Genomic DNA, 10,380 nt, shown 5'->3' with positions numbered 1-10,380 from the left:
TATTGCTATTCTCCTCCTCGTGGCCATAACAGTCTCCCTGATGTGTTGTTTCCCCTCAAGAGTCTTAAATGTCTCTATGCAGCCATCCTTTGTACACCAAATGGTGTTATTACAGTTAGAATAACAACATGAAGAAATTATAATCACTCAACTAATTTGACATTGTGACTTCCATACTGAGACAAAACAAGGTTCTGGTCAATCTCTTAAAAATGAGAGGCTGAACCAAAGCAGGAAACTGTTATTAAATTAAACTTGGCCTAAAGTTGCCTCCCTACCTAGCAAAGTATAATCATACTTAATATGTAAATATACTGCAATGTAACTTGAGAGTATGTTCTTCTAACAAGTGGCCAAGTCTTGGCCAATCACAGCAGCGGAGCTTTTAGCCCGTTACAGGCTGCAAAAAAAATCTGTCTATAAATGCTGCTTGCCCACTGTTACCGGCTGGAGCTCTCTGAATCTTTACTGATTCAGGGTACTATCTGATTCATGGTTTCTTCGCTCAGATAAACTCTGCTAAACTTAATTTGCTTAAAGTTTTTCTTGTTAACAATATTTAAACATAAAGCAAATAAATTAATAAAAATCCTATATCATTAAGTTACAGTAATTAGAAAGTATTCACTTGAGTGAGAAGACTGGCCAAGTTGCTATCAAGTCTTCCATTATTTGACAAGACATTTCTTTCCTATGCTTTCTAAAAGTATTGGTTATTCCACAAAGGTTGCTCTATGACCTTAAACCGTCCACATGTTCACTACACTGATAGATGTCCAATGTTAAGATGGGTAACTAAAAGTCAACTCTCCCTTTACCTTCCCTGAGCCTGATTTTTGCATTGGAACTCATGGGTCACTAGACATTTGTTTTGGGTGTTTGCAGTCTAAATTTCTTTCCTTTTTAGGGGAAACAATCACTGTTCACGGGATTAAAATAATCCCGAGTTGATTATTTGGTGACATCAACCAAGGGTGCACATTTTGGGTCCGTTACCAACACAGCCAAGCAGCACATATTTCTTCAGAGCCTAGATATGCACACGTCATCAAAGGATAGCATTTACAAAGTCAGCACGACTCACTTCATTGAACAAGGGGCCAGTGGCTTTTCAGAAGAAGGGTCTGTTCTCGGCCCCACACCAGAACGCCAGGCGCCAGGTCCCGCTGCTCAGCAGGTCTCAAGCCCGGACTCACTCGGGCCTGCGGCTGCTGACATGACGAACCCGCGCACGTATACCCGCTCAGCGCTGGGACTTTACGGCCCAGGCCAATGGGAGGAGCGGGCCTCAATGCCCCGCCCCGCCGCCTGGTGACGTCACGGTGACGCCAGGGGAGCTCGGGAGGCAGGGCCGCGTAGGTCCCCACCCCCAAAGGCTGGCTTTCCGCTGCTACCCGCCGGGCGCATCTTCTCCGCCCGCGTCTCGTCGCTGTCGCCCCCGCTGCCACACCATGGCCTTCGTCACCAGGCAGTTCATGCGTTCCATGTCCTCCTCGTCCACCGCCTCGGCCTCGGCCAAGAAGATAATCGTCAAGCACGTGACGGTCATCGGCGGCGGGCTGATGGGCGCCGGCATCGCCCAGGTGAGCGGCCCTCTCTGCAGCGTGCCCACGCGCATGGCCGCCCACCCTGAGGTGGAATCGCTGGCGCGACCGGCCGCGAGGGGCCTGCGCCAGCCCGACACCCGGGAGTTTTCACCCCGCCCCTCCCCGGTGTAGTTGAAATACCTCGCTTCTGGGCCTGTGAGGGCCCAAGTCTCACTCCCCTCAAAATTCAGGGTTCTGGGCCAATCCTTAGTTTCCTCGTTTGGAAAATTCTGGCCGCTCCCAGAGCCCGCTGAAGGTTCCGCGGAGAGTGGCGGTGAATGCATTTTGGAACCGGGCCGTGCGAGAGAAGAATTATATGTGCACAAGGTTCAGGCATAACGCGTTGGCTCCTGCTCGGCTCAAACGGGAGTTTGCTGCCAAAGACGTGAACTGCGATCGATCAGTTTTAATTTTATTTTATCAGTTATTTTTGATTTTTATTCTGTAATTGTGCAGTCTTTGTCAAAGTAGTTTTCCCTCCTAAACGGCCTCCCGGTTCTCCCCGGTCTTTCCTTCGCTTCCTGGGTTGTAAAGACTAGTAATAGTGATGACTTTTGTAACACTTGGTAAAGTCATCTAATGGAAGATTGCTGAGGTCCTGGTTTTGACCTTTGAAACAGTGCCGGCTGTGCAGAGTTCTGAGCTTGCGATTTTGGCTCTGCAGCAGAATAAGTCTCTCTCTCTCTTTTTTTTTTTCTTTTTTTCTTTTTTTTTTTTTTTTTGAGTCGGAGTCTCACTCTGTAACCCAGGTTGGAGTGCAATGGCGCGATCTCGGCTCACTGCCACCTCCGCCTCCCGGGTTCAAGCGATTCTCCTGCCTCAGCCTCCCTAGTAGCTGGGATTACAGGCGCCCCGCCCGGCTAATTTTATATTTTTAGTAGAGACAGGGTTTCACCTGGTGGGTCAGGCTGATCTCGAAGCCCTGACCTCAGGTGATTTGCCCGGCTGGCCTCCTGAAGTGCTGGGATCACAGGCGTTAGCCTCTGAGCCCAGCAGGAACAAGTCTCTTACCCATTGTACATCTTCAGGACTTTTCCGTTGTTCGGCTGAGCTGTGGTTGAGGCTCAGTTGTGCGAGTGATTGATTACCTGGTTACTGCAATGCTTGTACTTTTTTCTTTTTTAATTATTCTATTTCAGCTCACATTGGAGAACCATGGTTTTCGTATCCTAGCTGATTATATTCTTAGCATTTCAGTCCTTTCCAACTTGGTTTGTTGGGCAAGGCGGTTATAGTCATCTAGTTTTTCTTGGGGACAGTACTACAGTGGCTACAGTCATGAGAGAGTTTACTTTTTCAATGTCTTATTTCCAGCCAAGTCCACGCTTTCGTGCTTGCTTTTTAAAAACAAAAACAAAAAACCTTTTACCATTAGGTATTGTATATCTCAATTTTCTTCTCCTTGGCAAGTTTTTTGCAACACTTTTATTTGATTGCATTTTCTTCTAAAATCGATATCCCTGTTATGTTTTATTTATATGAATTCTTACAGTCTCACATTTCCTCTGAGACCATAATTTTGGACATACATTGCCATTTTTATTGTGTGGATCCCCTGACTGCTAGGTTATAGTATCCCCATAATCTATGTTGTACATGGGCTGGGAGGAGTAACTCCCTTTAACCTAAAAGTTCCACACATTTACACTCGAAAGTTTAGTTTGAGTGTGTTTGTATCCCCAGGCTCCACCAAAATCTCCCAAGGCTGTGAGAGTGAGATTTGTTGTGAGCAGGAATAGAACAATGTGTTTTTTAAAAACATTTTGACAACATCTTAGTAACAAAATATTAGGGCCTTAAGCAGCCTGCAGGAACATTGTGGGAAATGGGTCCAGAAATTTGTGGCTGGTGTCCTTGAAGACAGCAGTGGAAAGGATTAGAAACTAAGTAGAAAGCGTCACTTCAACTTTTGTAGAAAATCAGAGTGCTTAGTTCTTTGAATGCTGCATCCACCATTGACCAAAAAAGGATGTTGTGTTGCATTAAAAGGCAGAGGGGCAACACCTAAAATTACGGGTATGGTGTTGGAGCTTTCACCTGACAAAGGAGTTAGGAGAAATGATGGACATTAATGGAGAACACAGGCTTGTGCTTGTCAATCAAACTCTTAAATAGTTGGACCAGGGAGTGCCTTTTGAAACTTAAAGGAAAAAAAGCTATTTATGCCATAGGCTGGACACATAATGGAATTGTCATTCTGAAAGGTTATAACGACCAGAAATCTATAAAGTGGACGACCATGAGAAACAGTAGTTGCATCCTTATGTAACACAGTTTGGAAAAGCCTCAGTTACTTTAGTTGACACCTCCAATCCTGTAAAACATTTGTGAGCAATGCTTTCCAGTGGTTTAGCTGATCTGGTTTTGCACTCTACCCTATAGCATATAGTTCTAGGCAGTATTGCTTCATTTTTTATGCTCCTTGACCAACAGCTTTTGGCATAGGGTAAATCTGTTTTGCTTATTGAGTGCCAGAGACGAATTAATTGATGTGTTTTGAGTACAGATGGGCTGCAGTTCAATATAGGAAGTTGGATGGTCTGCATGCTAGCTCCGCCTCACACTGTATTAACATGAGAAAGTTACTTTACCTCTGTGTCTCGGTTTTCTCATCTCTAAAGTAGTACTAATACTAGTACTGGCCCCATAGGGAGAGAATTGAATGAATTAACGTATGTCAAGCACTTACACAGTGGTCTGGCACATAATAAGAGTTCACAGAAAGTTAGCTGCTTTTATAATAATTATCTTCGGCCAGGCATGGTGGCTCAAGCCTGCTATCCCAGCACTTTGGGCGGCTGAGGCAGGCAGATCACCTGAGGTCAGGAGTTCAAGACCAGCCTGGCCAGTATGGTGAAACCCCATCTCTACTAAAAATACAGAAAAACCAGGCATGGTGGCATGCGCCTGTGGTCCCAGCTACTTGGGAGGCTGAGGCAGAAGAGTCACCTGAACCTGAGAGGCAGAGGTTGCAGTGAGCCGAGATCGCACCACTGCACTCCAGCGTGGGTAACAGAGCGAGACTCCGTCTCAAAAATAAATAAATAAATAAATAAATAAATAAATAAATAAATAAATAAAATCATCTTCATTGCAGTTGTCCTTGTCCTTTTGCCCTTTTCCCGTCATATCCACTTCCGTCCTGATCATAGCTGCTGAGGTAGGCCTGTAATGTTTAGATGGAGAATATTGGTCATGATTCCCTGTTCCATCTTGCTTAATCTTGAATGCACATACCCACTGATGCAGCAGCGGGTATGTTTTTTCAGGGACCTCTGAAAGGAAGGAGAGCATTTTTTACTTACCCCCCATTTTATTGTTAAACTGTAGTAAAGCCATAAAAGTACAATCACAAGCCAGTATCGAGGTTATATTACTAATTTTCATTAGCTTAATTTTCTTGAACTTTCTGACGTAGTTTTAATGTTAGTCAAGGTGCAGTTCTTATAATTGTTAATAGTTTTATTTGTCATTTTAAACACATGTTCCAGTTTGTGCTCAGCAGGATGGAAAAATAAATAGATTTTGTGGGAGCCTGATGCATTTCTCAAGCAATTAAGCAATGTAAGACACGTTCAGTGCTTAATTACATTTGATCAGAGCACAGGCCATTTGTACATGTGTGTTTTCCGAGAGTATCTACTTTGCCTGTCATTTCTTTTGTTAGTTTTAAATTAAAAAAAAAAAAAAATCCCTTAGACTGCAGGTTAATATTTAAAGTTAACTTGTTTCATGTGTTTGGTTATTATACACTTCTGACTTGGTTTTGATTGCTAATTTATCTTCACTGGATACTTAGGCCAGCAAAGAAGCTTATAGGATTAAATGAGCCTTGAGTGAGGGACAAGTTGTTTTTTTGCTTTATAAGAGGAAAAAAGAAAGGAAGAAAGCTAATAGCTGTGTGCATTTCTCCAGTAATTAATCCTTTCTAAACTTTGCTTCATATATTGCATTTTTTCATATGAGGAGCCCAGAGAGGATGCATAGCTTTCATTAGATTACTTGTGAGGAGCTGGTGGGCTCCCTGGGAATGGGGCACTTGAGATGTCCCACTTCAGACACTTACATGCTCTCTGGTGCAACCTTCTTTTTAGTGCACTACACTTCTTTGAGGAAGTGAGAAAGTTTGCATCTTAAAGGGGGTTGGGGGTAGGTTCTTCTCTCCCAAAGCTTGCTTTTTTTTTCCCCCTCCTTTTTAAAAAGCAAAAAGTGCACATTTTTTTCTAGAGAGAGCTTCTTTGACTGTTAAAAACAAAGTAAGGGCAGGGAGAGCCTGCTACATAGCAGGCATTTTGTGTTACTCTACCATGCTCGATAAGGATTCAAATAGACCTGAAAGCTTCTCCCCAGCCACTGGATTTGTCCTCTCATCTCTTTTCCTTGCCCCCAACTCTGCATTTTCTGATGCTGAAAAGGAGAGTGATCAGAGTTGTTTCATTTTTTTTTTTAGCTTTATTCTCTTCTTCTGTGAGTACAGCTCTGTTGAGGTTTGCTTGCAAAGCAGTGCAGACGCCTAGGAGAAGTTTCAGGATCACAGGAGACCGGCACAGTTACCTGGCTGTAAGCTCTCCTTTTGACTGTTCCTTATGGAAAGAATATTTGTACTCCCAGTTGTTACCTTCCTACTGAAGGGCATGAGATGTGTCTGTTTCTTATGAAGTTTTCCCCCCACTTCCTGAGTTGTTGCTTAATTCTTTGTTGGGCTGTTCTCTGCTCTTGGTTGAGGTACTGGGATGTAGAACCACCCTCTATTAGCATATTAGTTATTGGACTTGGGGTGAGGTTGAAGATACTGTCATTCCTAGAGGGTAGAAGAGGTAGAGCTGACAGGCAACAGAAAATAATGCTATGGGATATGTTTGGACATTTTGTAGAGCAGAAATGGCACTTCAGTCAGTCAGGTTTTGGCGTTTTCCTGCCATGTCCTGCCTCGAGCTTTAGTCACTTACCCCTTGAGTTTCTTCTTTCTTTCCCTCTCCCTTCTTTCTTCCTTATCTGTGGTAGGCACACACACCTCACTCGCTAGTTCTACTGGGACCACAGGAAGATAATGTGGCTGTTCTCTGTGGCTCTCCCTGTTATATTCATGATGTTATTATTTCTGGTAGTGGTATTTTAAGCTCAAAAGTACAGGCTATGAGGTCCCTGCCAGGGTTTAGATGCTAGCCTTCCTATCCTGCGTTTAGGAACCTTGGACGAATCACTTAACTCCTCTCTGCCTCTTTACTTACCTGGGAATAATGAGACTCACCTCACAGTTGTGAAAGTTAAATGAACTAATATACAAGCTCCTAGAATAGCATTAGTGTATTTGATAGTAACTGTCCGATAAATATTAGCTGCTTTCACATAGACCCTCAGACCTGATCTAGTGAGGATTTCTCTTAGATTGTCTTCACTGTCTGAAGAGATTTGGTATAGGGAGTTCCAGCAATTCTAAAGATGTTAAGACTTCTTTATGTGGGTTGTTGAGAAAGATAATCTTAGTGTACTATTTACTGGTTTCTGTAGAGCTAAAACCACTCTACAAAATGTGACACTTTATTCTGTTCAAAGAATTTTGATTTCTTTGATTTCATGTGACCGTTACAGTAATCACCCCTGCAGAGATGGTTCCTGGGGTCAATGGTTACAGGCAGAGCCGGGGCCTGAACTTGAGTTTCTCTTTTGTTCTGCTGCCTATAAATCCCCAAGGCTGAATTCAGTTCTGCCTGCACCTCTGGCATGTGCTATATTGTGGGGAGAAGTGGGGCATCCATGGCAGAGGATCCTCTGTGGCTCTCTGGAATCAGTACATCCCAGGTTGACGTCTCCTTGGCTCTGGACTCAGTTAGTCACCTGCTGGTCGTCTCCCATCAGGGTGCTGTGCTGCCATCCTTCTGCCCATCGTAGACTCAAACTCCCCTGCCAAGACCTAGTTCATTATGTTCCCTCCCTTTTACCCCTCCAACTTTTTCCAGAGAGCTTGCTCCTCCTGTTGCTGCAGTTGTTCTTCCAGCCACATGTACTCTGAAGATGGGATCACAATCAGTGTCTTCATACCAGAAAAGGCTCTGTAACTTTTCTGTCCAGGGAGGGCTCTTTGCCTTCTCCTTTGCAGTTCCTAGACCAGGTGTGTTAACCTGAATTGTCATGGGAGCCTCTTAATTGGTCCTTTCAGCAAAAACTAAAATAAAAAACCCACTCATCATGACAAACATTGTCATATTAGTCTTCCTAGAGAGACATTTGGATTTATAACTCTCCTCTACCCAGAAAGTGTCCAGCATAGCAACATCTTCCAGGGATTCTTAAATATAACGATGCTGTTGACATGACTGGTTATCCCTTTACCTTTTCAGAATTTGTAGGAGGTGAGAAGTCTGGGAGAGGTTATCTAGGTTATTATGAAACCTACACACTTAATGAATTTTTTAAAAAACTGTAACAGAATTCTAGTCTAAAAATGGGGGCATACTTTCTTTGCTTTTTAGAAATACTTTTTGAAATGTAAAATTTCAAAATTTTGAAATGTAAAATTTTAAGTCTAATAAAGGAGGCTGGCCAATTAATTTAACTGTTTCAAGAACAACCCAGGCCAGGCGTGGTGGCTCACGCCTGTAATCCCATCACTTTGAGAGGCTGAGGGGAGCAGATCACTTGAAGTCAGGCATTCGAGACTAGCCCGGCCAACATAGTGAAACCCAGTCTGTACTACAAATACAAAAATTAGTCAAGCATGGTGGCACATGCCTGTAGTCCCAGCTACTCAGGAGGCTGTGGTGGGAGAATTGCTTGAACCCGGGAGGCAGAGGATGCAGTGAGCCAAGATCACACCACTACACACCAGCCTGGCCAACAGAGCAAGACTCCTTCTCAAAAAAGGGCGGGGGGGGCATCCTCAGCAGAACACCTTTTGCTAGTTGTTGAAGTCAGGGAAGACAACTTGTGCTGATGGCAGAGTTCAAGACATTACACAACCAGAAACAAGCATAAACCCAAAAATGCCAGCCCTGAGAGATGCAACTGACCTATGACTTTTTTCTTCTCTGGATCAAATCATGAGAACCGTAAAAGGCAGGCCTTGCTGTCAAGGCGCAGCAGCCTCTGAAGCACAGTGGGCCTCAGGGAGCTCTGACTCAGTCTACTTATTCTGGGGATCTGGAGAAAGTCAGAAATCAGATATGGTAGGGTTTGCATAACTTTGGGATTTTCCGGAGAGAGGATGAAAACGGTGGCCCTCCTTGTAATGTCTGGGCACATGGGACATCCAGTGGAACTGTTGAGGAAGGAGATAGAAGGGAGACCAGTCACCACGCCAGCTGATGTAAGTCTCATAGACTCACCACTCAAGTTGTGCTTCAGAGAAAGCTGCTTCAAGTCTTGATACATTTACAAAGATAAATAAATCCAGTGTGCTTCTGCTTGGCATGTTTACTTGGTCCTGTGGTCAGAGTACTCTGGGGCTTTGACAAGTGTGCTAAACACTTAGCCTATTTTTACAACTCTGAAGCGCCCGTGTCTAAAAATACTTCCTCTCTGGCTGAGCCTGCCTTCCACCAGGCCTAGAAAAGTCGTGGAGCTGAGGACATAGCCTTCATATAATTTTATTTTTCCATTGCGGACTGCTTGTCCTCAAGGTCTTACCAGCGTGTAGGTCCCTGTAACATAAAACATGAGTTCTCAGTGGGTTGATTTAAATTATGATCACTCAGGTTAAATTGTCAGGAAGAGTCCTCCTCGTTTGTTGTAAAGATAACAGATGTCTATGAGAGGAGAAAAATAAGGCCTTTGTTTTTTTTGTGGTTCACTCCTCCACTGCCTTCTCCTTCCCAGAAAGTTGGCGGTAACTTGGGTGTTACTACATAACTCATAACTCAGGAGAACAAATTTTACTTGTTTCTTTGCAGTTCTTTTCTAAATAAGAGCTTACGTTATCAGGAGAGGCCATCAGCTACAGCAGTGGAAAGAACCACCAGGTCTCATCTTGACTTTACCAACAAATGTGTTTATTCAGTCAACATTCCCTAAGGGCCAGCCACAGCCAGGCAGGGTCTAGGTTCTCTGTACAAAGATGAATGACATTTGGTCAAGAGCCTACAGTAGAGGAGTTCAGATTACTATAACACAGTTTGGTAGGTGCTGTGGTACACGGATGCAGAGATGTTACAGGGCACATGGGGGACATCTAGCTTGGGGCTGAGAGGATCTTGGGGAGTAGGCTTTCTATCTGGAAATGATTCTTTGTTTTGTTTTGTTTTGAGATGGAGTCTCACTCTGTCACCCAGGCTAGAGTGCAGAGGCATGATCTTGGCTCACCGCAGTGTCCACCTCCCAGGTTCAAGCGATTCTTCTGCCTCAGCCTCCCGAGGAGCTGGGATTACAGGCACACATCACCATGCCTGGCTAATTTTTGTATTTTTAATAGAGATAGGGTTTCACCATGTTGGTCAGGCTGGTCTCTAACTCCTGATCTCATAATCTACCCGCCTTAGCCTCCAAAGTGCTGGGATTACAGGTGTGAGCCACCGCGCCTGGCCGATGCTTAGGCTTGGTTAATAGGTGAAGTTGGGGAGAAGGTGAGGCCAAGAGAAGGGCTGGAGTTGAGGGGCAGATGTAGGGAGCTACCAGCCTTGTGGTAGTGTTAAGACTGTCATGCATGAGGCAACAATGAGTGGTGTGTCTGGAGAGGAGGTGAATCCCAGTCCTTTAAGGGCCTTGCATGCCATTTGTAGAATTTAAGCTTTATTTGGTCATGGGGAGCCATGGAAGTTTGGTGGAGTAAGTGACACAGACAGAATTACCTCACACAGAA

General features: G+C 44.2%; 1 protein-coding gene across 1 annotated transcript in view; it reads left to right on the top strand.

Annotated features, from left to right (window-relative positions):
- The first annotated feature begins 1,309 nt into the window (after positions 1-1,309).
- The window catches only part of HADH (hydroxyacyl-CoA dehydrogenase), a 45,791-nt gene continuing 36,720 nt past the window's right edge, over positions 1,310-10,380 (top strand). The window contains exon 1 of the mRNA XM_003899073.3: positions 1,310-1,583. Within this exon, the coding sequence (XP_003899122.2) occupies positions 1,452-1,583 (132 nt within the window). The 5' untranslated portion in view covers positions 1,310-1,451. The remainder of the gene's footprint in view (positions 1,584-10,380) is intronic.

Source organism: Papio anubis, chromosome 3 (assembly GCF_008728515.1).
Source record: "Papio anubis isolate 15944 chromosome 3, Panubis1.0, whole genome shotgun sequence".
NCBI classification, from domain to species: Eukaryota; Metazoa; Chordata; class Mammalia; order Primates; family Cercopithecidae; genus Papio; species Papio anubis.
The sequence above is the reverse complement of the archived record's forward strand: the minus strand, read 5'-3'. Positions and strand labels throughout refer to the sequence as shown.